This window comes from Falco cherrug, chromosome 6, assembly GCF_023634085.1.
Source record: "Falco cherrug isolate bFalChe1 chromosome 6, bFalChe1.pri, whole genome shotgun sequence".
In the NCBI taxonomy this organism is placed as follows: Eukaryota; Metazoa; Chordata; class Aves; order Falconiformes; family Falconidae; genus Falco; species Falco cherrug.
This window is the reverse complement of record NC_073702.1, coordinates 48,876,444-48,901,928: the sequence shown is the minus strand read 5'-3', so window position 1 is coordinate 48,901,928 and position 25,485 is coordinate 48,876,444. Positions and strand designations below refer to the sequence as shown.

General features: G+C 40.9%; 1 protein-coding gene across 5 annotated transcripts; it reads left to right on the top strand.

Annotated features, from left to right (window-relative positions):
- TMEM242 (transmembrane protein 242) lies at positions 1–23,793 on the top strand. Of its 5 annotated transcripts, XM_055713938.1 has the most exons (5): positions 1–243; positions 2,233–2,333; positions 7,508–7,645; positions 18,326–18,380; positions 22,573–22,767. In XM_055713938.1, the coding sequence occupies exons 1-5, from the start codon at positions 54–56 to the stop codon at positions 22,590–22,592; spliced, it is 504 nt and encodes a 167-aa protein (XP_055569913.1). In that variant the 5' UTR covers positions 1–53; the 3' UTR covers positions 22,593–22,767. The 5 variants fall into 5 exon arrangements, with proteins under 5 accessions (XP_055569913.1, XP_055569915.1, XP_055569912.1 ...); XM_055713937.1 differs by lacking the exon at positions 18,326–18,380 and having other exon boundaries at positions 14–243; positions 22,573–23,793; XM_055713939.1 differs by lacking the exon at positions 18,326–18,380 and having other exon boundaries at positions 17–183; positions 22,573–23,793.
- Positions 23,794–25,485: the final 1,692 nt, after the last annotated feature.

The window sequence follows — 25,485 nt, the reverse complement described above, 5'->3', positions numbered from 1 at the left end:
CTTCCGGGTAGCGGCCCGCAGCCGCCGCCTCTTCCTGCTCCCGGCCCGGCGCCATGGGGGCGGCTGTCGGCGCGGACGGCCGGGAGGGGGCAGCGGCGGCGGCTCCGCTGGATGCCGGGTGCGGGCTGCCCCGGGGGGCTGGCAGCCCTGCGGCGTCCCAGGACAAGCTCTTCTTAATCAAAGGTGCAGAGCGCCCTCCTCCCCTCCCCCCCTCCGCCCGCACGGGTCAGCGGCGAGCAGCAGGTGCGGGAGCCCCGTGCCGCCGGTCCCGGCCGCCGGGAGGGCGGCATCGCAGCCGGAGGGCTGCCCGTGCCTCCTTTGCCGTAGCTCGGGGTCTGCCTGCCCCGCTCCTGTCCCCGCGGAGCCGCCCGGGCGCTGGGACGGCCTCGGGCAAGGCGTCTGGATGCAGCGAGGGAGCCCCGCAACGCCGCCCGCCTTTCCCCCCCCATCCGGCGGCGGCGCTCGTCGCCCCTCAGCCGCCCGCCCCCGCCGCGGGGCTTCGGGCTCGGCGCGGGCTGCCCCAGCGCTGCCGAGCGGGGTCCGGGGCCCTGAGGCGGGGGCGGCAGCGGGGTGCAAAGGTGCCCGGGCCGAGGACGGCAGCGAGATGGCGGCGGCGGCTGGAGGGAGATTAACCCTGCGGGGGTGGGAGCGGGGTCCGCGCCTAGCACTGCCGGGAACCCCTGAGCAGCCGCTGGCAGAGGCGGCTCGTACGGGGCACAGAGGCGCTGCGGGCTCCTGAAGCAGTTCCCGTAACCAGACCAGCGGGTCTCCCGGCCCGGTGCCGGCCGCAGCAGCTGAGGCGCGGGGAGAGCCCGGCCTGGGAGCGGGGCCGCAGCCCCCCGCCGGGCGGCCCCAGCCACTGCCCGGGCTCCGGGCGCCCCCTGGCGGAGCGGCGGCCGCAGCTCCTCCCGCTCACTCGCCCAGGCTGCCCGGTCCCGTCCCGTCCCGTGGCGGAGGCGGGCAGCGGCGGGGCCGGGCCGCCGGGTGGGTGCTCCCCGGCTCGCAGCGGGGTCCGTGCCTCTGCGAGCGTGTCGGGCAGGGCGCTGTCCCCTGCGGCCGCGTTGCCCACCCCTGCAGCGCTAGCCGGCCCCTCCCGAGGAGGCCGTGCATCGAGCTCCGCCGCTTTGAGAAGTTAATTTAAAAGCAGTTATTTCTGAAATCGGGGAGATCTCGGTTGGCAGACCTTGAAATGTAAAGCGCAGGGGGCGCGCAGAGCTCAGGCAGCCCGTGAGGGCTTTCAGCTCCCAGGCGCAAGAGGTGCTTTATGGATTTCGTTGACACAAGTACAGCAAACTTCTACATCATAATAACAGGATCATTAATTTTTTATAAGTAAGACATATAAACATGTTTTGCTTCTTACTTCCTGTTCAGACCAGTTTTTTAATTACCTAACTGGTATTTGGAAAGGAATACCGGGGAAAACAGGCTGGGTGTCGATAGCTGCAAAGGAATAACTTGTAATCCCTTGAATTTTTTTAATATTAGTATGAATCAGATGGGTTTGTACTTAGTCTTGGTAACATGCCTGTTTTTTTAAAAACATGCCTGTTTTTTTAAAAAGTGGGCAGGTATGGTTACATGTGCCTTTGATGTAAGAGCCAGAAGGATCAAGGGACCCGAAGTGGCTTTGGGAACACTCCGAAAGAACTGAAAAGCGAGCAATGCTTTCTGTCCTGGAAAAGCTTCCTGCTCGTCTCATTTTCTTTTTTTAAATAGAGCATTGGAACATAAAACGAAGAAAGCTGAAGAACAAGTGTTGTATATGGAATGGTCTTCAGAGGTGCTGGTGGATTTTCAGGTGGCCATTTGAAATAACAAGTGATGCAACAAATATAACTACATCTGCCTGTTGGGGAAGGGTGAGGCATAACTAGAGAACAAGATGATTTTAGCAGCCTGGCTCTGGAGTGAGAAATTTCAAAATACTGTGAAAAGGCATCATGGGATTTGAATGATTTGTGTGTGTGTGTGTGGCTTGAAAATAGGTACACTTGCCATTAATCTTGACAGTGCTCTATTTCATAGAATCAATATTATTTCTTGCCATATGGAGTTAATGTAAATAATGTAGACAGCTGTGCCTTTCCCTTCAGCATGTGCTGACAGATCTTAATTTTTTAGGTTTTATTTTCAAAAAGGTTTGGTTTTGTGGTTTTGGTTTTTGTTGATTTTTTTTTTTCCTCCCCTTAACGAAATCTTCATTTTTATTTCTTAAACTTTTCTTGGCAGGTGGAATTTTTCTAGGTACCGTTGCTACAGCAGGAATGATGGCAGGTTTTGGCACCACACTTGCCATGACAAAAAAGAAGAACCCAGACTGGTTCAGTAAGGTTTGTTGCTTTTAAACTGTTTTCTGATTGTGATATGCAGGAAATAAGAATGCATCAAATGCTGTATAGAAATGTTGATGTATGTGGAGTTTGGCTGTACAAAGTTGATGGTGAGAGCGCTAGACAATTGAAGTCAGTAGGGGTAGGATTAATTTAAAAATTGATTCAGAGTTGGCACTGCTAAGTACTTTAGTATTCAAAATTAGTGGAAATACATAAAGCTTACACTGTTTGCTGGAATCATACTGCTGCTGTATAATGGACTATAATTGAAGGGCTGTGATGTGAACACGCTCCAGAGCCTGTATCCGCCTCAGTGATCCAGTTCACCATGTGGTCCTACAGTGCCACAGTGAATCAGGGAGCGAGGTAACTGCAGTAAGGATGAGAATGAGTAAGTAGGAAGCCTGTAAGTTGTGGAACATGCAAGTAGCATAATTTAGTCAAAATTTAAGCTCTCTCTGCTCCCTTCCCACTGTGTAAGGGGACTGATGAGAGTGGGTATTGGCTTTGTACTATGAGATCTGATGGCCAAAAATAGTCTGATCTTACGCAATTACTAACAGGATCGACCTGAGCATTCTGAAGACAAAAAAATGCATAGCAAAGCTAGCAATTATACCATGTTGGTATATTAATCTGAAATACAGCGTATTTAATTGACGAATGCTTTTTTCCTTGCTAAAGCTTTGTTACTGCGCAAAATGTCAAAAATGGACCCTTAAAATTGTTCAGTATTGTCTCCACCAAGCCCATAAAATACAACATATATTAAAGATGTTTTTAGGGAGCTGATAACTTTTTAAAATGTTAATTCAATAACAGTGCATATCAATAGAAAAAAAATTTCTCCATTGCACTTTCTGTCAGAGCCTTTGAATCAGATCACTCACAATCTCCTTTTGTGGTCAGAGAGCATGAGATCCTTCTATTGCCATTCTTTTTTCCTCTGTAGGCTGCTGTTGCATAACCCATCTGTTGCCTTTCCAGCAACAATAAAGCCAGTATGGTTTCTTTTTTGAAATAGGCAAAATGGAAAACTGCATGGGAAGTTATTTTACAGTATTTTTTTAACTTTTTTTTTTTTAAAAAAAAAGCTCTTTAAAACTTCCTTTTTCCTGAGCATTGCATTTTTTCCAGCTCACGCATATTCTTGGCTGGCTGAGCTGTCCTGTTATCAGTGTGAAATTTATCAAGAGTGACACTACATTGACATCCGTGAATATATATGCTACAAATGCCACCAAGTGATACATACTATTTTGATTTTTGCTGAAAACCTGTATCTGCTACTATCTGTGAAAATGAATTACAACGGTTTGCTAGCAAAAATCTGTGATTCCTTGGGCCCCTCAACTTAAATACTGCAAAGTGTAGGAAGATGCTTTTTTGTCGAGCTACTTGTAGGTGAGCAATCTCAAAAAGGGAGGCTAGACTTTGAGAATGATTTAACTGTCTGTAGAGGCTCTCTGAGGCACCAACAAGGTAAACGGTTTTGCAGTGGCATTCTTAATTAAATTTATAGTTACTTAACTGCAAGTAATTTTTAATAACACATCATGTATAATAACAAAAGCGTAACTATGAATAACTACAGATGATTGCATCCTTCTTACATGTTCAGTACCTAAATATTATTTTTATCCATGTTAGGGTGAGGCTGTAGTTTGACAGGTACTTCAAGCAGTCGTCAGCCAGCATTGCTGTTGAAAGACGTAATCCTGCCAGTTCTTAGTTTCTGGCAATTCATGCCAGCCCCTGTAAAGGCACCAATACTTGTGCTACTGGGTTGGTGTGATGATACTGGTTAATTCCGTGGGGTTTTTATTTCTTGCATTAGTTTTAGTCCAAATCAGTCTTCTGATCCCCTTCACTGCATGGCTGGAGTGACTGCATTGGCACAAGCTTGGGGCAAGGTCTGAAGGAATGAGAATTCATGCTCAATGTTGAGAAGAAATGCAAGACCTATTCTTTCAGCATCTTTGCTGGCTTGTGCTAGTTTTTATGTCAGTGAAATGGCAGCATGGAAGTCAGGTGGAAACAGGAAGCAAACATAATGCAGCCTGGGACAGATTTAAATGGTTTTATGGGAGCAAAAAAATAGCAGTTTAGAGGGGAGGCTGTAGCATCACAGCATCATGAACTCATGATTGCATTCAGACTTCCAGGAAGCAACAATATGAGACCCTACTCTTGTAGAGTAGCATTGATGTTACTGGTAAGAGATGAAGCTGAAATTTCACCTACTGTACCTCTTCTGTGGCAGTGAAGTAAATAAATGTAAGCATTTGTGGGACTCATGCCCAAATTGACTCGAAACTGAGATTACATAATTCTGTTTAGTATGAACCACTGCAGAGAACTTCAGTTAAGAAATTATTGGTTAAAATTAAATGCTCAGATGCAGCAGCCTCCTATGATGTGTCCAGTTTTACCGGCATCTATCCAGGTGTTTAGTTTCACAATGGATTATGTCATACAAAACGATTAACATGCTGAATACAATCTAAGAGAGCAGTTGAACACACCATTTATTTTAGGCACTGCTGCCTTTCAGACACGTTCTTATCCACAAGGGGATAGTTAAAGGGTTGAGGCCTGTGTCTGTGAAAAACAACATAATTTCTCCTGCTCCCACTTCCTGCTTATATCCTCCAGAAAAAAAAAAAAGAAGCATATATTTTGGTAACCAAATCAACTATTTCTGCCCTATATTTTCCTGGCCTGGTTTTTAGAAAGACTCAAGTATTGTTTAATAGCTTGTTTTTTAAATTAAGTTGTTGCTTTTTTAAAGAAAAATACAGGACCAGTAATGAAGGTAAGACAATCTGTGCTTAGTATAATGGGCTTGTGAATAAAACTCAGTTCTCTTAAAAATGTGCTTTCGTTGGTGACATCTTTTCTGCCATGCTACTGTTGTCTTTTTAAATTATTTAGCATTTCATTGATCAGCTTTCTTGATGCTCTGAACAGTGTATCTGATAATCATATAATAAACTGTCTTGTTTACATAAGTCCTTTTCTGTGTACTTAATACCCTGAGGAATCAGCGTGTAACTGAATGCTGTTTGACTGCTGTCAGTAAAACCAGATCAGTTGTTTCCACTTACCACTATTTTTCTGGGGCAATCAAGCATTTAAATAGTATTTGAATGGGTTAGGGGTTTTTTTCCTCAGCAATTTTCACAGGTAATGACTCCTATTTAAAGATTCTGTGTAGAGGATATTTTTGTCCATTCATTTCCCATCTTTCAAATGGGCGAAATTTTTCTGCATGTTGTTGCATATGGTTAGACTATAGAACCAGGAAAAATGTCAAATAATTATCAGCATTTTAAATCTACTCAAAGCAGTCACTGCTGAAAGAGTTATGAAAGTTCATTAGCTATGGTAAGGAAACAATAGGATGTGGTATATAGTGTGACTAGAGATTTCTGCTGTTTGTGTCTGTGTGTGTGCTTGCAGAGCATTGTTTTGTTAACAGCTTCCACTTCAGGATGTCCAAATCAGAATAAATAAGGATCAAGATTTGTCCTTGGGTAACTGTGCCTACAGCTAAATCCTAAGGAAATGTGTTAATGCTGAGGACTGTCTGAGGATCATTTTAATATTTCAATAATTAGGAAGCCAGGAGGAAAAAAACCTGCTGGAGCTATTTCACTGACCTAACACCATAGTGATAAACACTACATATGTTTAATTATATCAAAGAAGAAAGAAGAACCATTTAAAAAAAAATCATCATCTTAAAGCAAGAATACAAAATATTTTTTTCCCACTTTTTGTGATTAATAGAGAAGTGCAGCTCTTTGGCATGTTTTGGAGGAAAATGTTTTGGATCCTTTTGCAAGTTAGTTTTACTTTTCAGTATTTTAGACTGTAGATGAACTAATTCTTTTCTGAATATATTTGTATGCTTGCAGCCTTATTTATGTTTACCTCTGAGCAATAATTTTTTTTTTTCTCCAAGATACCCAGTAAGTAAGTAGGACTGTTCAGTTGTCTAAGGACCATAGATGCCAGTCTAACATTTACCATCTGGAGTCTGGGTTTCCATGTGAAGAATTGAACAGTGATCCTTTGAGGAAAAAAACCCAACCAAATCCTCTTGCTGATGTTTACCACAATGAGCAAAAGGATTATGTCTGTCTTACTGCTGTTGCAGGCTACATAGGCTGAGGCTGTCCTATACCAAATAGGTACAGTAAGGTGGGTGTTGTGAGATGAGATCAACTGGCCAACAGTGAATGTGTGGTGGAAATTGATTGACATCAGCCAGTGTGTGGCTTATGCCCTTAGTAGCTGCAATTTATGTGCTGTGATGGAGAAGGTTTCATTGCTGTTGGGACCTCATTGTGGCTGGGGCTCTGTTGTTCTTGGCCTGAGGTGGCTTTTCCAAGTGACAGTTTTGTGTTTTCAGGACTCATGGCAGACTCTTATGCAGCTGTATCTTAACAAATGGTTAAAACCACCTACTCTTGTTTCTGATAAAAATGAGAAGTATGGAGGCTGCAGAGCATTTTCCATGTTGCCCCTTGGTGAACTCCGCAGGGGGAAGGGTTCAGCGTTATTTGCTCTTCACAAAATTTCCCTAAGTGGTTTCCAGAGCTCCTTCAGAATTGCAGCCCCTTGAAATTAGTCTCTCAGTCACTGTTATATCCTCTCTGTGTCCAGATGAAAGCTACTTGGGTTCTTCCAGTTGCTTACCCTGCTGTTTCAGGAGTGCAGATAAAGACCTTGTAGGCCAACAGTTGCCCCACACCTGTACCCCTCAAGAAAAAGTACCAAAATCAATGACCTACAGTGATTATGTTCTGATGTGACTGGCATAAGGGCTTGTAACTGATTTTGGTTAAGTTTTGTATTTTGACTGGTGGGATAACTAAGTGTTGGACTCTGTGCCAATGAAACGGTTGACTTCAGCATTTCTGGGTAATAAAAATCATCCCCAGGTGGTACTGGCAACCATGAAAGCTGATCCTGGTGGGAAGGCAGCTCATCTACCCGCTTCCTTGGGTCTTTGGGTCTGCTGGCAGCCATAACAGTTTCTGTGGTCATACTAGTACAGCTGGCAAGTCAGGAAAAATGCTAGATCACTAAGTGAACTTACTTAGTTTATATTTTTTTCCCAATTATTGTTCACTTTGTATTGATCACTTTATTTTTGGTTGTAGGGGATTACTGCCACAGCTGCACTACCAGAGAGTGGTTCATCACTGGCCTTACGAGCCCTAGGATGGGGCTCCCTCTATGCGTGGTGCGGAGTTGGATTGCTAAGTTTTGCCATCTGGAAGGCTCTGGGTGTGCACAGTGTGAGTAGCAAGTGTGATCCCCTCAAATGCCATATTTTTCCTTGGGTAATGCATCTTGGGGGGGCATTTCTGCACTGCTTCAGCCTAGGAGTTACACATTCATTCATTCATTCACAGATAGATTGACTAACCAGAGTGTATGCACACAGGGAAGGCATTCTTATATCTGCAAAAAATGGGATGTTGTGGGAGGAGACAATTTGGGGGGAGGAACAATTTTGTCCTGCTTATGTTTATTTGCACAGATGTTTCAGATTCTTCACAAAAGACACAGTGTTCTAATTTAGAGACTAAAATAGTAGCCACAAACTTTCTGTATCTTTTGCTTACTGAATTGAAGGCTACCCCCTGAATCCTATCTTTAGAGTATTTATTTGTCCAAGTTCCATTTTTTTGCATCAGGACACTTGGGCATAAGAAAAAACCGAGGGGAAACCAGCTTGCTTTCTAGTGCATTTCTGGAAGGGACAAGGGGGCAGGAGATTGAGTTTCACATGCAATAGAATGTGACATCAAGGCAAAGAAACTCAGGAAACATCTGTACATCCCAAGAGGCTGAGGCTGTCTTTAGTAAATTGCTTATGTTCCAGTGTTTCACAGTGTTGAGTGTGAACACTGAAGTGTATGTAAGCAGTAATGAGCCATGACTTGAGAGTCCCCTGCAGCTTTAAGTTCGGCAGAGCTGTCTGCATCCTCTTTAGGACTAGGAATGAATAGACTTCCTTTACCTTCCATGGCGAGTTATTTATATATTCGGCAAAGTGTCTCCCAAAACTAAAAGGAAGAAGATACTGCTTCATCCCAGTACTGTTCTCATTAATGTCTTTATTCAAGTTCTCACTTCTTGTCTACTCTGCTGATGTATCCTGTAGGTCATGATTTTGATCCCAACATGCAGCACTACACAGTGCCTTCCTTATTCCTTAGTTTTCAATGTTGATTCTCAATAGGAGGCAGTAAAGGAAGGCAAAACGCCAAAAAAGCATAGCAGGACACAGGAAACAGCAACAACACAATTTGTTTAAACTCCAGTCCTTCTTGTGAGGCTGTAGTGGAACGGCAGAGAAGGGGTAGGAAGGGCGGGAGTACCCGTTTATGCTCTGCGTGCTGAGCTCCATCAGTCCACTCAGTTTACTGTCAGTTATACTATCAGCCAAAAGGATTCGTTTCACGCTATGCTGCCGATTCTGATTTTCGTTCTGTCAGAGTACTTCTGGTCCTGCTGAAGGACAGCGGAATCTGACCCTAGTCTGCAATTTACATGAACCGTTTTTTGGTGAGCTTGATTTTTACCTCCTTTGACTTCTGTACTAGCCTAGACCCACAGTTGCCTGGTTTCCCTCTGAGGCTGCTTTCCTTGGGACTGCTGACATGGAACATCCTCGTAAGCTTGAGATGGCCAAGTCCCAGGACATGCCAGAGGCTAATGGGGCTTCTGGTTACCTGACAGCAGCGGCTTTTGTGTCGGAGGCATATAGCATGCTGCAGGCCATGGGAGAGACTCGTTGAGCATTGTGCCTAGTCAGAAAGCTTTACCTTATTGTATTGTGTGTTGTGTTATTGTTGAAAGGAGTTGGGGGAAGCTGTTTTAAGAGGCTTTTGCAAATGCCTGTTGGTATAGGTTTCTGCTGTGGAGCGCTTACGTTTCACTGTCGTGCGTGGTGAGAACTGCAGACGCTGACGGAAGCAAGATTTCTGTCAGGAGACTGTGTCTGCACATGATTTAGAACAGCTCGCTCTCTGCTCTCCACTGACATACTTATTGCATTCACTATTGACTTTTAAATTCCCACGGCAGAAGGGAACCACATACAATAGTGCTACTCATTATTGCAGAATCAAAAATTAGCGATTTGTAGATTTCCTGTCACACATTTCTTTTTCCTGTTTTACTATATATCTGTTGAAATCAAATATGTTTAAAATTGCTGGAGGCACAAAAGCGGAAGTATGTTAAAAATGAAATATTTTGACCAAAGAGAAGAGGTTTATTAGCATTAAAATATATTTCTAGAGTAAGTCATATTTCTTTTTTTTACTGTTGTTGATTCTTTTTGGATACTGCTTTAACATAACACTCAGGAGCAAACACTGGCTATTGAAAGATAGTGTTTTTGTCCTTAAATATCATCTTCCTGAACAGGTGAGGTTAGGTAAGGGTTATAAGCTGCCTGGTACATCATTAGTTCTGAACTCTTTAACATAGCTCATTTTAAGGAGGGCCTCTTTTTTTTTTTTTTTTTTTTTTTTTTTTAAATTTTCCTATTTCAGGGGGACGTTCTGATACTTTCGAAAATTCTTAATTGCTATCATGTAACCAGAGATAATAAATTAACAATCAGTCACTTAAAATACTGATTTTTAAGGACACACATTAGATGCATGTGTTGTGTCTAATAATTATAAGATAGACACAAAAAAATTAAGTTTTATTTGTGGGAAAGTACTGAAGTGATCACTGAAATAGTTTCTTTCCACATGATCTGTTCAGACCACAGGACACCACAGATACTGCACTAAGCTCAGCATTTTCAAATGAATGTTTTAGTTTCAGTTAAGCTTTTTAAAAAGAGGGTCTTACAGATTTACCTGAATAACAATGTCTTGAGCCTTCAGCGTGGTTGAGCGCTGTGAATTCAGTTGCTCTGTAGTACCTGCAGGTTCCCAATACTTGTAGAAGTTCAAGTTACAGTTTCAAACACAGTATCAAGATTAGAAAGCTATGAACTTAACGCAGACTTTAGCCCTGGAAAGTGCTGTACTATACATGACCTGAGGGGAGACTCGGCTGATTTTGATGCCAGGAGTCTGTGAACTTGTAACTAAAGCTTTGGCAGCTGGACAAAGCTGCTTCACCTTAACTGCCTTTAACAGTAACCAGCAGCTCCTGGGACCTGCTAATTTGTGATCCGGCCCTGCTAGGCAGCAGTTTGATGTGTTGTAGAGCTACTGGTAATAGTGGTAACAGTCCTGACAGTTAATATAGTCTCTTGATATTAAATTATTAAGGATAATAACATTCGGATTGTAAGCAATGCAGATGTTTCATTTAGCAAACAAGCAAGCTGCTTCTGTCACATGTGGGAGTTCGTTAACTCCAGCGCTTTCTGAAATCCATTGTCAACTATATTCACTGTGACTGTCTTGGTGGGATCTTAGTGGATAAAGGACTGACCTTCGCTTGCAGAGTTTGCAGGGGAGTTCCGAGTCAAGTAAGACTGAGTTGCTAAGTGTTGTTTAATGCCTCATGTCATCTCCAGGAGTAAAATACAAGAAGCCACAGCGGAAAATCAGACATGATGGTTTGGCAGGCATCACACCAAAAAGGAGCAGGGGAGCTAGCAGATCTTGAAGCGTAGCTGGTTTGGCCAGGAAAGCCATTGAGCAGTTCCACTCCTGACTGGCCATCCCGTGGAGACGGCTGAACCTCGTGCATGCCACAGCTTGGGCTGGCTTTGCTTTGCAGGAGGAGGAGAGCAAAGCTCCTCGGTGAATTTGGAGATGTGCGGTGAAAGCTGTGCTCAGTGCTCTTGGCGCTGTGAACTCTGCTGGCGTTAGCCATGGGCTGGGCCGAAACGGGGCTGTGCAAGGGGAGTGACTGAATTGCCCCAATCGTCCTGTCAGCGTGCCAGCCATAAACCCGTTGTGATCATACCGGTGTCCGCAGGAAGAGGTGGCGAGCGTCTCCCACGCGCTGCCAGGATTTCTGGCGCTCCGGGGGGGAAGGGGCCTGCGTTACCGCCCGCCGCCGCCAGGCGCCGCTCGGGGGCGAGGCGGGAGCGCGGGGGCGGCTCCGCGGCGCTGCAGCGACACCTGCTGGTGGAGCCGCGGCAGCAGTGGCGGCGGCGAGAGGAGCCCGGTCGGGGTGAGCGGGTCTGATCGTCTCGCACCGACCCGGATTTCAGACCTGGCGGTGCGGTAGTGGCAGACGGTGTTGCCGTTAGTTAGAGCCCGGAAGAGCGGTTTCCCATGGTATCATTGCCAGAACACTGATTTTTAAGGTTTGGGGATGTGTTTCCTAGAAGCACAAATTATCAGGTATTATTAGGATAATATGTATTTCTCTAAGCTTTGTGACTGTTTAAATTATCTTGTCACCACTTACAAAGTCAGAGATAAAATGACAAGAGCAAACTGGCACGATATTTCCTTGATGAGTTATAATTGCTGTAATTAGTCCATGTCCGTCATTCTGAAGCAGCGTCGCCATTGCTCAGCAGTTTGTGTCGTGGAAAGAAGCTGAAGCCACGGTTCAGCGTGCCTCATCCTTACAGCTTCTGAGGCAGCCTGTGCTTGCCATAGAAGCAAGTCATTGCTAAGATCTGTTCCAGACACTGAGGTGGTGCACTGGCTTTGGTGATAATAGATTTTTGTTTAATCTTTGTGGTTTATTGGTTTTTAAAACAGTGCTATGACAGTGCCTACTTCCAGCTCTTAAATGGCTTTATTGTTAAAGGTGGGTTCCCTGTAGCTTTAGTCTGCTGCTTTTTATGCCAGCATGAAAACCCAGGGGTGATAGTAAGTAACTGATCTTTATATCTAAGGGATATAAAAGATTTTATGCTGTTTCAGGTTGGGTTGTTAATATCCCCTGACTGCAGTAACCACTCTTGTAATCTAAGAACAGGCTGGTAAGTAGTAAACCCAACTAAATTCCAGTCAACTTTTATTCCTAAGTGGAGAAGTGGTAGATCAGTGAGGGCTTGGTGTGACAATGGTTTAAGTTCTGTTTTTCAATAATGTAAAAGAGAAATCTTCATTTTCAGAACCTTAGGAGATGGTGGTTATCAAGTTTTATATAGTACCTCTTGCAGAAAATAACCAGCTGTTAGTAATAAACCTTTTGAACTTGCAACTTGCTCCCAGCCATGGCTTAGGAAAATATTTAAAGTCAGTCCCGCTCTGATTATCTTTGGTAGTAGAAGCTGTCTATATTAGCAAGTATCACCGACCAGCAGCGCTGGAGCAGTGAAGCAGTTGGGGCCTGAGGACCTGACACCTACAACCATTCAGGGGCTTTTTCAAATTTGGACTGACTCTGGCCTTGCCCCATGGCTTGAATGCCTGCTTGCAGTTGGAGTATGTTATGTGCGCTCCTAGAGCGCTGCTTCAGTTTTGTGTCACCGTAAAGAAACTCAGTTCATGTATTCTGAGACAGTACACAAACTCATGCCTAGTAAGCATGGACATCTGGGAGATCTGCTGCTGGAGGGCACTCCTGATCTGAACTCCAGGCTTATCCAGACACACCCACAGTTTCCTCTCTAGGCCCTCAAAAAATAGAAGGGCATGTGAAATGTTAAGCACAAGCTTAATAATTGGCATCTGGCTTGAAACAAAGTGGCACCCCCTTTTTTAACAAGTGTATTTGCTATTTAACAACTTCCACCTCGTGTCATTATCTTACAGGGGTTTGAGCTTGTAACCTCAGAACCCTGTAGCTGCCCACTCCTGGTGCAGTGGGCTGACTGTTTGTGATGCAAAATACAGAGGTCTTGAAATAAATTTTGTGTAAAAAAAAAAAAAAAAAAAAAAAAAAAAAAGGGTTTGGCCAATTGGTTATTAATATTTTTTTGAAGTTGTGAAGTGTTTTGAAACATCTTATTCCATCATTCTCCATCTGAAATGCTCAATGAAGTTTTAAATTTTCAATTGAATAGTAAATGGTGTTTCACTCAGTAAAAAATTGAAAATGATCTTAAAACCCCTGTTGTTACACTTGACCTAAACAAGTGTTTTCGTGGAAGTGTCAAAAAATTAAACCTTTCTTATTTTATTTACCTGTTCTACAAGTGTGATCCACCATACCTTTTGGTTGCTTGGAAAAATGTTAGTTTCACGATTTTCTACAAATTACAGTTGAGCTGTAAACCCTTGTTTTAAATAAGCAGTTGGGGTTTTTTGTTTGTTTGTTGTTTTGGTTTTTTTTGTTATATTAAATTTGCAGCAATAGAATACTTGACAGGTATTAAAACATACCTGTGAATGCCTGATGTTCTTCTTTTTAGGTTTTTTTTTTAAACCGTCAGTAACTATGAGCCACCTTTTAAATGCAGAACAATACCCTCAGCCCTTGTAGACTGAAGCATACACAATTAACAAACAAGATAAATTATACTTTAAAAACCCTTTTGCTCTTCATGCCCTCAATAAATTAGGTTTTATTTCCTCAGACATAAAAGCATTCATTCTCCCATAGGAAAAGGGCCAGGATGATTCATATGAAGGTTTGTGTGATTCTGATTGTTGCTTCCACATCTGTTCCATGGAAAGCTGTAAAAATAGTGAGAAGAATTGCTTAGCAAATTGTAACTAATATAGTTATAAAATATTAGTTTATCATTTTTATGGTGACTCCTAATGAAATATCCTGGTTTTCATTGGTCTCAACCTTTAAAATATTAACAGACTAAAACAACTGCACAGCTGTAAAGAGACATCTAAAACAATTAAAGCAATAGAGAATACATGCTTACCATGGTTTTGTTGGTAAGGACATTTCCTCGGTGGGCAGATTTTCTCTAGAGGAAATCAAACCTCTAAATCACCATTTTAAGCACACAAATAACAACATCCCTCCCGCTTACTTTGAGAGATATTTGATACAATTTTGTGAGACTGTAGTCATAGGTACAGTATAAAAAAGAATATTGGTTTTAAGGATGGATTAATTTAAAAAATAAAATGAGAACATGGAGACATAGTCTTCAAAAGTTATTGGTGTTGGCATCTGTAAATAGTACTAAGAGCTGTAGGTACCAACCAAGTATAGACATATTGCAGGGGCTGAAATTTTTATGCTATTTCATAAATAAACAAATGTTGCTGTAAAAGCAATGTATCTGCTAGAATCATTCTAGAGTCATCCTAGAGTCATTCCTAAATTTTTTATTGATATTAGTTTTTAATTATAGTTGTACCTAATCCTCATCTAAGTATTATTCATGAAGTTTCTATTCCTTATCCTGCTTATGTTTGATTGCATAATAAAGCATGTATTTTCCTTGCTATTTCATGATCATGTATTTCAATATAAATCAAATTTGCCCAGGTTTTTTTAATGTTCTCTTATTTCCTCAACACTTAACCAAAATTTAAGCTTTTAGAAAGAAGATGGAGTACAAGTTAGTTCTTCCTCCTCCTGTTTTTACAGTAAAGCATAAAATACGTACAGAAAACATACACAGAAAAAATACTGCTTTTATTGCCTGATTAGTTTGGTGTGGAGAAGACATATAGGTACCACTGGTATTTTATCCAAGAAGTAAATTAAAATAAAAAGTAACCTATGAACTTCACTGTGTACTTGATCAGGCAGAATGCTTATTCAAGGAATAAGATCGTAATTTTCTTATTGGAAAGCTGCAGATGTAGCAGGGGACAGTTGTAAGTATTGGTCTTGAATATGGGCAGACTGTAACTGTAGCTGTCTTGAGGAGTTACTCTGCTATGTCTTGGGACAGACTTGTAGCTGTTTGCTGCCACCAACCCGTTAAGAAGCTAGAAAGAACAAAACCATGTTCGTCTGTGGTCTGAAATTGCCTCTGTGGAGCAGTTCTGCATCACCATAAGTGGGTTGATCCACTTCTTGGCTGCACTAACTGTGAACTGCAAGTGTACAACTGAAATCTGAGTAAAAGCTTACCTGCTAGGTGCAAATTATTCATGCTATATCTTGGTCCCTTGGGATCTTCCTGTGCTTCATTTAGTGGGGTGGTATGGCCCTGCTGGTCTCGCCCTTCTGTGGTCCAAGACCTCAGCTGCTCTGCTTCCCTGGAGGCACCCAGCCGTCCCTGCCTGGCTCTGGGTGTCACACTGGCTCTGGCAGGTTTCCTGCCTGGAATTCAGCTCCAGTCGAGGCTTATGCATCACTGAAGAGTTTTGGTTTTGTGCTGGCTCTTTTCCCAGCCATGAATCTTACTTGGGGGTGATACATATCATGAATTCCTGGATGTGTAGAGGGAAAAAATTACTCAAGTTGCCCTTTTCAGGAACTGCCTGCTTGCAGACAATTTGTGTTTTTAATTTAATTCAGAAATCCAAGTTACAGCACAGAAGAGCATATGGAGTTGGGACACATCCTGAGATTTCGGGTCCATTAACCAACTTGCTTTATACAGTTAGGTATTTAACTATTTTAAATTTTAAATTACTTCAATATTAATTTTTCAAATTGCCCAGGGTGACTAAGGAGCAGTGACTAATACACTATAATAGACTAATTCTGTGCATGTCCTTTCCAGGCACTCAGATTTGAAAGTAAAATTCTGCAGAACTAAATGTCATGTTCCTCAGTGATTTCAAAAGTATTTCACTCCATTTTTCTTCATGACATGAAAGCCTTTTGCAACAAGGTTGTATAATCCAAACTTTGTACTGTTACTTTTATTTTGAAGCCTGATGTAGCATCACTGAAATCAATGAGAATACTTGAGAATGAGACACTTACTTAGTCACCTTTGACATACTGTATACTACAAAATATACAACAAAAACTTAAATCCTTGGCATTTTATTTCAGAAAGATTAACATGGACATGTATCCAATTTTAAAAGGGTATTTCCATATCTCTGAACCTAAGGAAGTTACTTTTTTGTTTCGGATTGTGGTTTACAAAATCACTGTTTTGGTGCATATAAATTAATAGCTCTTTCCCATTGATCATAAATAGCTTATCATTATTTTATTTTATTTTTAATAATTCAAAATAATCTAGCCATAAACCAGAACAGTTTTGTTTTCTTTAGGCTTTTCTACTAGAATGGCATCTTCTTCCTTTTACAATAGATGTATAGAAAGACACTTTCAGGCTACCAGTTAACAATCTCACTTTTGGGAGCTGAGTGACATTCACACAGAAATTAAAGCAGACAAAGTGGAGCTAGTAAAACACGTTTGTGATGCAGACCAGCTATCTTCCCATTTGTGATATGCATTTATTTCTGAATGAGTAACATGGCTGCTGCATACTTGGACAAGTAAGATGAGGAAGATATTTCATGTGTTTTATCTCTTCATGTGACCCAATCATTGGAAAAGAGGCAGCCTGACCCTTGTGACTTGACAGCTCTCGGTAGTTCACTGGTAATTTGAGACAGAATATGTAGTAGCTGTAGGAAGCTACTACATATGTATAATGAATTGGGAACTGACAGCTGCGTTCTAAACAGTGACGACCCATTCCCCCTCTCCCTGTAAAGTTCACGTAGGTTATTTTCATGTTATTTTTCTTTTTAAAAGCATGGGAACTGTTTTATCCAATTACACAGGATTTATAGGGATAAGTTTCTGGAAAACATGTCTACGTGTTTGTTTAATTTTCGGCACTGTAAATGGCCCTCTTGATTTCAAAGAGAGTATTCAACACTGCATAAAGTTAAGCATGTGTGTAAGTCTCCATGGGATAGGGGGTTAATAGGAGCTCTTGACTTCTCTAGATGCTTTAATAAAATTCTGCTGCTGCTTTTCTTTTCTCTTTGCAAGCCTGAAACACTGTAATCGGCAAACAGGATTTGAACAGTGTACTGTAACAGTGCAGCGTAAGACAGTTAAATATTGGGATGTATTCTGCCAGGATTGACCCTCTGAGGGCCATTTTCATATACCTGTAGTTCTGAATAATCCAAGCATTCATAATGCCTTTGCCAATGATGTGTAAGGTCTGAGAATATGAACCAGGGCTCTATTTTCCATGCTTACTTTAGAGGTTGACATGCAAACTGGCACAGGGTGACCTGCAGTGAGTGCCCCAGTTTACACTGAGACTCAGAGAATCACCCTCAGCAGCAGGCTGCCTGCTCTGCTCTTCCAGTACTGTAAGGGCTCAGCGCTTGCCGTTTTCTACAAATAACTTGCTATTTCTGTATGTGGACCTTGGTAATTGTTTGCTCACAAGGGCAGTAGCAATTATTTTAAGATATGGGAAAAGGTGGCAAGCACAGTCCTTGCTGATGCTTTTAGATCCAGGGCAGCCCATCTCATCCTCGGGCGTTAGGAAATGGAAGGTGGCTGAGGAGAACGCAGGGAATGTACGTACTGTATTCTGCTGCCAGTCGATATTCCAGTTCAGGGCATCTAACCTCATTTCACTTGGAAGCTAATGTAAGCAGTTCTTACTGGTGCAAGTACTGAAATAGGAAACTAATAATTCCTAGAATCTGGGTTGGCCTATTATGAATGTCAGACATTAAGGAGAACATTTCTTCGTAAAACTTTCATTCTAGGATTCAAATAGACTCTTTTAGCCCCTCTTCCATTCATTTTAATATGAACGGCCACATAAGTGCTCTCAGTAATAGTGCTATCCCAATTTTTGCATGACATTCTGTCAACGATGTACATTAAAAAGAGATTATTAAATGGAAGATGCTTTTAGGTCCCCATATTTTTGCCATCTGAGGCAGGATCATTAGGTTAAGATAAGAAAATAACAGTGATCTGTAGCTATTACAGATTATTTAATGCAGTAAGGTAGATGATACCCTTTTAGAAAGAAGCCTGACAGAGGTGGAACAGTTACTGTAATTTATTTGGCAAGAAAAAACAGCGTCAAGCTTTGCAATATCTGTGATAAAAAAATAAAATTCATTTGAGTGAAATTCACTTCAGAGAGTTGCCTCCAGGAATGGAGCATGCTGGAATGTTAAGAAATGTGTTACAAATCGCTCATGTACCACTAGGTTCAGAAGCAACAGCTAAGAGAGTGGCCTGCAGTACTGAAGGCAGCAGAACGAGGTAAAATACATTCAGCTTTTTTGCTTGGTTTACTGCGCTGTTAATTGAAGACATCATAACAGTTGAACCGAGTACCCCAGTGTCAGCGTGGCTGACAATAATAAAGAGGCAGGCATTTCAGTGAATTATTTCAAAACAATCAAGTACTTAGTACACATATGGCACATTAGATTTCATAATTAAATTAATGCTTTTTGATTTGAGACCACTGGTATGTGTATTGTGGAATCTGGAGGAAATACAGATTTCCAGGAAGGGAGAGGGGAGAAGAGACCTCCTGAATGTCATGTCTGCTAAAAATCCAAAAGGCAAGGCATGACACAGATTCCTAATTGCAGCATTTCCCTCATCGAGAAGTGTGCTTGTCCCCTGAGAGGTAAAGCAGGTAAAGACAAGATCCCAATTCTTGCACCTCAAGTGTGCTGTTTTAATAGAACATAAAGCCAGATTCATCATTACAAGAAGCTCACCACACTGCAGGAGGTGACTGGATACTGGTAAGCCCAGTTTGTTGAAGGACAGCTGGTACATGTTCAGGGAACAAATTCACTACAAGGATCATCTGAAGCTGCAATACACCTGGTATGATGCTGTCAACTAGATGCAAACAAGAACAACCCCAAGGCCAGCGTGAGTTACTTTGGAGGCCAAATATATTCCTAAATATATAAATACATTAAGTAGAGTTTGGCCAGTCAAGGCCCAGAATATCAAGCTGATAGTCTTTGGCTGAAAGATGTCAGCCTAAAATTTGGTGTTAGAACAGTTCATAATCAGGCAGACGTTGTGACTAGGACAGAAGGGATAGGAACTTGGGGATGTGGCTTCCACTGTCATTCGTGTGTGTACACTGGTTCCATTACCTCAGAGAACAGTTACTTTTCAAAGTCTTCTCCATGCTTTTAGGCAGTGGGGCAAGTGGGCTTTAGAGGAGCTCAGAGTGCAGCGAGAACAGTGGCTAGGATTTGGAAGTACATTCAGGATAGCAACAAGCACAAATGTGGAAATGGAGGAAGAAACTCAGAATCTGATGTTATTTAGTGGAACAGAAAAGAAAGAGGAGATACCTTAGAAGTCCAGATCAAAGCCCTAATAAATACTGTACTGCACTTTCTTACTGGGAGGAGATGGAGATGGGGAAGATAGAAGTCCATGCCTAGTACTGTGTTGCTTAATGTATTGTTAGTAAGAACTGAAAAACTGTTGTGGAGAGAAATAATAGGATGCGGTATCTTTTAAGCTGTATTGAAATGAAAATTTCTGCTAAGAGTCGCTGTGCATTTGTATTGTGAAGAAATTGGCCCTGTTTGGACATACTGTATTAGTGGGGCCCATGCCAGTCGCTGTAGATGACACCCTTCTTAAATCGCTGACAACCTAAAGCATAACATTGGGAAGACAATGCACAATGGTGATCAGCTTGGCATTACGATTTATTAAGATAGCTCACTGTCCAGGAATCACAAAGGAAGGTAGTTTGTGGAGAAATATAAAACATGGTCAAAGTTGTGAATTGCAGTGAAAAACTACTTTTTTGCAGAGGGGCCTTGTGGAAAAGGGCATAGATGCTGGTAAGAGAGGAAGTGGTAAGTGAGGCATTGAGTCTGGCATCACTTGCAAAATGATTTTACAAGTAAGCGTCAAAATCTGGGAAGACAAGGCTGAGGAGGTTTTTCAGGGAGTGTTCAAAGCAAAAGAAAGACATTGAATATTTCAGATCTGGTCCACGTGTTAAGGAAAAATTGTTTTTCCAGGAAATTAGTTGCTTTTACATGCAGAACATAAATTAGCGTTCTGAGGGGAGAAAAATCTGACTATTTTTAAATCTGCAGCTGCTAGCAGTGTTTTAGTACTTTCTAAATAGATACCGTTTTTCTTTTAGAGCAGAGCCGTATTATTTCACAGACAAGATTTTTTTTGCATTCGAGGGTTAGTTTGGCATGTTAGTAATTACAAGGTAGTTGTTAAGAATGAGGAAACACTGTACTTTTCTGAATGGCTGTCCCAGCCATCATCCCCCTTTTGGAGGCTTTATATAAATGCTTTTAGTTTTCCTTTGGTTTTGTGTGTCTTCAGTGGAGTAACAGAGGCATCCTGTAGAGCTTATGAGTGCATCATTTAAATTTGACACTAAAAGAAATTTAGAAGTCTGTGTTTAGAAACATACAAAAAAATCTACATTGCACCAGATCATTAGCGGATATAAAATGATTTATTTCCAGTTACACCAGCTGAGCTACAGCAGTTTACATCAGGGTAAGATCTGACCATCCCTGTGTTACCAAACAGCCAGGTAATTCTTAGAGGGAGACGGAAGAGTAGAAGAGTTGGTTCACTCTTTAGGAAGTCAGAAGTGTTAAGTAAATTGAGTACTTCCTGAACATCAGAGAGCTGGGGTAGCTTAATTACAGAGGACTGGAAAAAAGAGCTAAGCCAAAGCTCCTAAAGCATTTCTTATTGTGAATGCTTGTATTTAATTGTCAACAGTTGTTTAATGTAGTTTGGGCTGTTCCCCTACATCAGCTCTGATACTGGTGTTTATTATTCTTGGAAATGCTAGCTGTCTATGAGAGGTTTTCAGTTTTAAATAAGCAGCGAAAATACTAGTTCAGGAGCAATTGTGTGCAATTGCCAAGGTTTTTAAAAACCAAGAATGAATAGTTAATCAAAACAGCTATCTGATCAGAATAAAATACAAAGCAGACAGTGAATTAGCTTTTACAGAAGAACACAATCAGGATAAACCAAAAAAAGACCATTTGGCTCTGCATTTTTCTCCTACTTTATATAACATGTATTTTCATTTGATTAGCAGTACCCAGGTATTTTTACACAAGAACTTTAATTCTAAAAGGCTTTCATCCATCATAGTTAGTTATTGTCTTAGTAAAGGATTGGTAATTTCTTTGTAAATTGTTTCATTCTTTGTACCAGCTGTAACTTGAATAATTGCATTCCAGCAAGGTTTCACTAAAGAAGTACCAATTCTTTGTCAGAATTATTCATATGCAGAAGGACTTGAACAGAAAATGGCTCAAAGGTATTTGTAAAAAAACCTGATGACCCATAACACACAAAATGTAGGCATATTAGAGAAGATTCCTATGTGGCTGTTTAGAATATCTGGATTTCCTGGAACCTCCGTGGGACATACTGCCTGAGACAACATTTGGTCTTCAAGAGGTCGTTGCATCAAGTACTTGAATACCACATCTTGTCTTCTCTGTGTGAATGCCATAGATTCTGTAGGGCTTCCTAAAAATAGCAGTCCAAAACTTGCCTGTACATCCTGCTGTTTGTGTAACAGAATTTTCACTGATTTGACTTTTCCATGCCTATCCTTAAAAAATATATTATACGTAAAAATATATGTAAAAATCTTGGAAGAAAGTAACCTGCTAAATTTAAATATTCTCTTCAAACAGAAGTGACTTTTAAATAAATTTCAGTTCTGGCCTGCCAGGGCTATTGAATCAGACATCGGTGGTAAAATGGTTATCATAAATATAGATTTGGAAATTGCTGTTAATATATTGATATACAGAATATGAAACTAGCAAACTTCCTCTTTCACAATTTCTTAATTTAACAACAGTGCAAGAAAAGCTTGGTCCTGTATATCATTATAAATCCTGTTTTCCTTCCTACTAATGTGTGAATTTGAACAAGACTTTGTTTTTTCAGCTGTATCCATATGGTGGGATAAACCTGAACTGTCAGAGCTGACCAGTATTTTTTATTTAATCCTTGTTTTAAAATCCTTGAACAGACCTATTGGGCCTTTAATGCATTACAAGTGTAGAAAAAGGCACTGTAGAAGAAGTGAACGTATGGGCACATTCTATGGAACTAGTTTTCCTCCAAACAGAAGATTTTATATGTGTGTGTATATATGTATGTAGTTGTTCGTGTAACAGTAGTGAATCATTCAGGCAAGTCGTCCAACTTAGGCAGCCCAGTGTGGTGCTTTAGAAGGGGGGATTGTTGTGGGTCCCTTCATACTTTTTTTCATTTGTTAATCAAACCAACATAATCAGAGGGAAAGTCTTACTTTTCTGTTATTTTTAAAGTCTTTTTACCTCTTCTTTACCTCACACAACTTATTTTGTGGAATAAGCCCGAGATTCATGATACTACTTTATTTGCTTCTTATTAATGGTTAACTGATTTTATTTTTTAATCTCTTTTATAGATGAAAGAATTCCGAACTAAAATGCAGTCAATGTTTCCTGCAATTCCTAAAAATAGTGAGTCCACTGTTGAATGGGAAGACTTACTTAAATCAAAGTGAAAGACTCAGAGCCATTTGGAGATGTCTCGTTCAGCAAGAACAGGAGCAGAAGTAGCAGAAGTGTCCCATCTGAAAAATAAAGAAAACTCAGACTGAGCAAGTTACTGACTGAGTTCACTGAACCCGGGGACACCAGTTAACATGTAGCAGCAAGGGAATTAAAAACAAAACAAAGAAAAACAATTTATATTGTGGTTTTCAGTGTGCTTGGTATAGTTATTTGTGAGGAAATAAACCCTCCAAGATAAGTTGGTTCCAACTTGAAAAAAGACTTTCTCTTATGAACACTTAAAGTAGAAACTGATCTTCAGTAGGAAATACAAGGACAAAACCCCAATAAACTCTTATCCCATCCTGTGTCTTAAGAGGAATTTTAGGAAATTTCTGTAGGAGACAGATAACAGTACTTTGAGTGACATTTACATGTTCAATTAAGAATATGACCATCAAGTCAATTGTAACAGATCTGTTACTGAGCCTGAAGGTAAAGCATACCACTCTTCTAAAAATAAAGGAGCTACTTAAATTTGCAACAGAGAAAGTATCTAAGCCAAATTATTTTTGTATGTCTGAAGGGAAAGTTTAAAACATCCAATATGCAAGACATACTGAGCTGCTCTATAGAGCATCAGAAGAGAGCTCTACAAAGTGCAGTTTTCTCAGTATTAGCTTTTTTATTGGATTACACAATACTGAACCAGACAGTTTGCATAAAACTCTTTAGTATATTTGTATAGCAATTTAAATTGTCAGTGAAGATAGTATAAAACAGTGAGATACCCGTCTGTCCTACACAAGTATTTTCAGCTAAGAAAGTGTATGGGCAGGGCTTGTTTTTTTCTGTTTCAGTGGTTCCTGTGGATCTTCCATCAGGAGAAGCAACATGACATTTTCCACACTGCAGCAATCTCATGAAGTGTGGGTGTAAACTAGGAAGAATAATGTCTTATTCAAACATTGTGTTTGCAGAACTGTAGATCTGTAAAAATGCAGAAAGAATAATAAAAAAAGCTATCGGTGAACAATCCTTTGTTGAATTTGCAGTTATCTGGATTTTTTTTATTAATTGCACACAGTCCAGTTAGTAGGTTGTCAGGTTTAATAAAGTTCTCTTAAAACCTGTCTTTTGTGATTAAGTCTTTATATTCCTAGGGAAGAACATAAAAAACCTGTAAATGTCAGATCAATAATAGAGAAGTATGGGTTTCCTATGAAACATGTAAAGTAGTATCTTTAAAGCAACTGAAGTTTAATAGTTGACATCTTCTCCACAGCTTGATGCTTGTAATCAATATTAAGTAAATTGTGGTGAATACATGTGCTATCATTTGCACATGAAAAATGGTGCTATTTTCATATTTCTGTTCGTGTGCAGGGTGATACCTGTATTGCCTACACTTACGCGTACTAGTGCTGAGTTACCAAGTTTAGCCAAGTAGCCGTGTCATTAAAACCAGTCAAGTACTGAAGTAAATAAAGGCAAATTACATGATGTCTGTAAGAATGCTTTAGTTTCTAAGGTGGGATTTGGATATCTGTCTTTGTTGGGTTAAATAACTCACCCAAATCAGTCAGCCAAAGTTCCGTGCACGATCAGTGGGGAAAGACAGGGCTGTTCAGAGGGTGACTTGTCCTGTACTGAAATGAATGGCTGCTCCTGGAATTGTGCGAAGCATCTGACCTGATCTACCTGCTGGCTGCCTCTGAAAAGAGCCGCTCTGCCGTTGCTTACCTCCCATCAGCATGGTGACTGCATGGGCACAGTTCAGGAGAAACTCAGAAGAAAAAACGAGTGGGTTTCTAGTGCTTAGAGCTCTGAGGGTTAGACAGGTGCTGGTTCTTGAAGGGAGAGCTGTCCCTTCTGGTAATGGTTAGCCAGTGGATCAATGTAACTTATTATAAGAAAAATCCCTTATGACAGATAGAATGAATTAAACCTGGAGGTGCCCAGTTATATGGGCATACCAGATGATGCTCTTCAAAAAATCCTAACATAGTGAAATATACAGACAGAAATCTTTAAAGCGGAATCACACTCATAGGGCGAATACAGAGTGATCAAGTAAATCCACGTTGAGGTATAAGGCCAAACATAAAACATCTTCCAAAGACAGAGGAATTCATAGATCATCTTATTCCAAGCTTTACTCTCTGTTTCTGTCTGGAAACTGGTTTTCTCTAGCTAAAGGTTTGTGTAGAAGAGTGCAAACATAATGTAAAAGTAAATCAATTCTCAATCCACATGAAAAACATGGGAGGTCTTGGATTTTCTTTATTGCACTGTACAGCTCTTTCCACTTAGTGAACATTCTGCTGGTTTTGTAATGGTTCTTTTTTTCCTCTTTATGTAAATACTTGGCAAAGAGTTACTGGAAGCCACAACAAAACCCTGAACAAATAGAGGGGAAAAGTGCCTAGCACACCAATAGCAGCTGGATACCATAGCATATGTAGTTATTGAAACTAAGCAAATTAAATTAGGCAAACAACAACAAATTTACATGAAAAAATAAATCAAGTTTCAGGACTTGAACACTAGAAGTAAACACTGGCACAAAAAAAAATTTGGTGAGTCCAGTGGCTCTGTAATTACTTTTTTATTTAAAAAAATTGCTTGCTGTCTTTCTGCATCAAGGGAGTGTAAGAATAAAACGATGAAGAGGAAGTTCATTTTCATTATCAGCTTTTCCTATGCAAAAAGTTACACTAAAATAAGAGGATGTTTGCAACACTGGTAATCAAAGAGGGTAATGTAGCAGAACTGCGGTGAGTTTCAAGTTGTTTCAAGTCTCTTTTCAGCTGACCTCTGTGTTT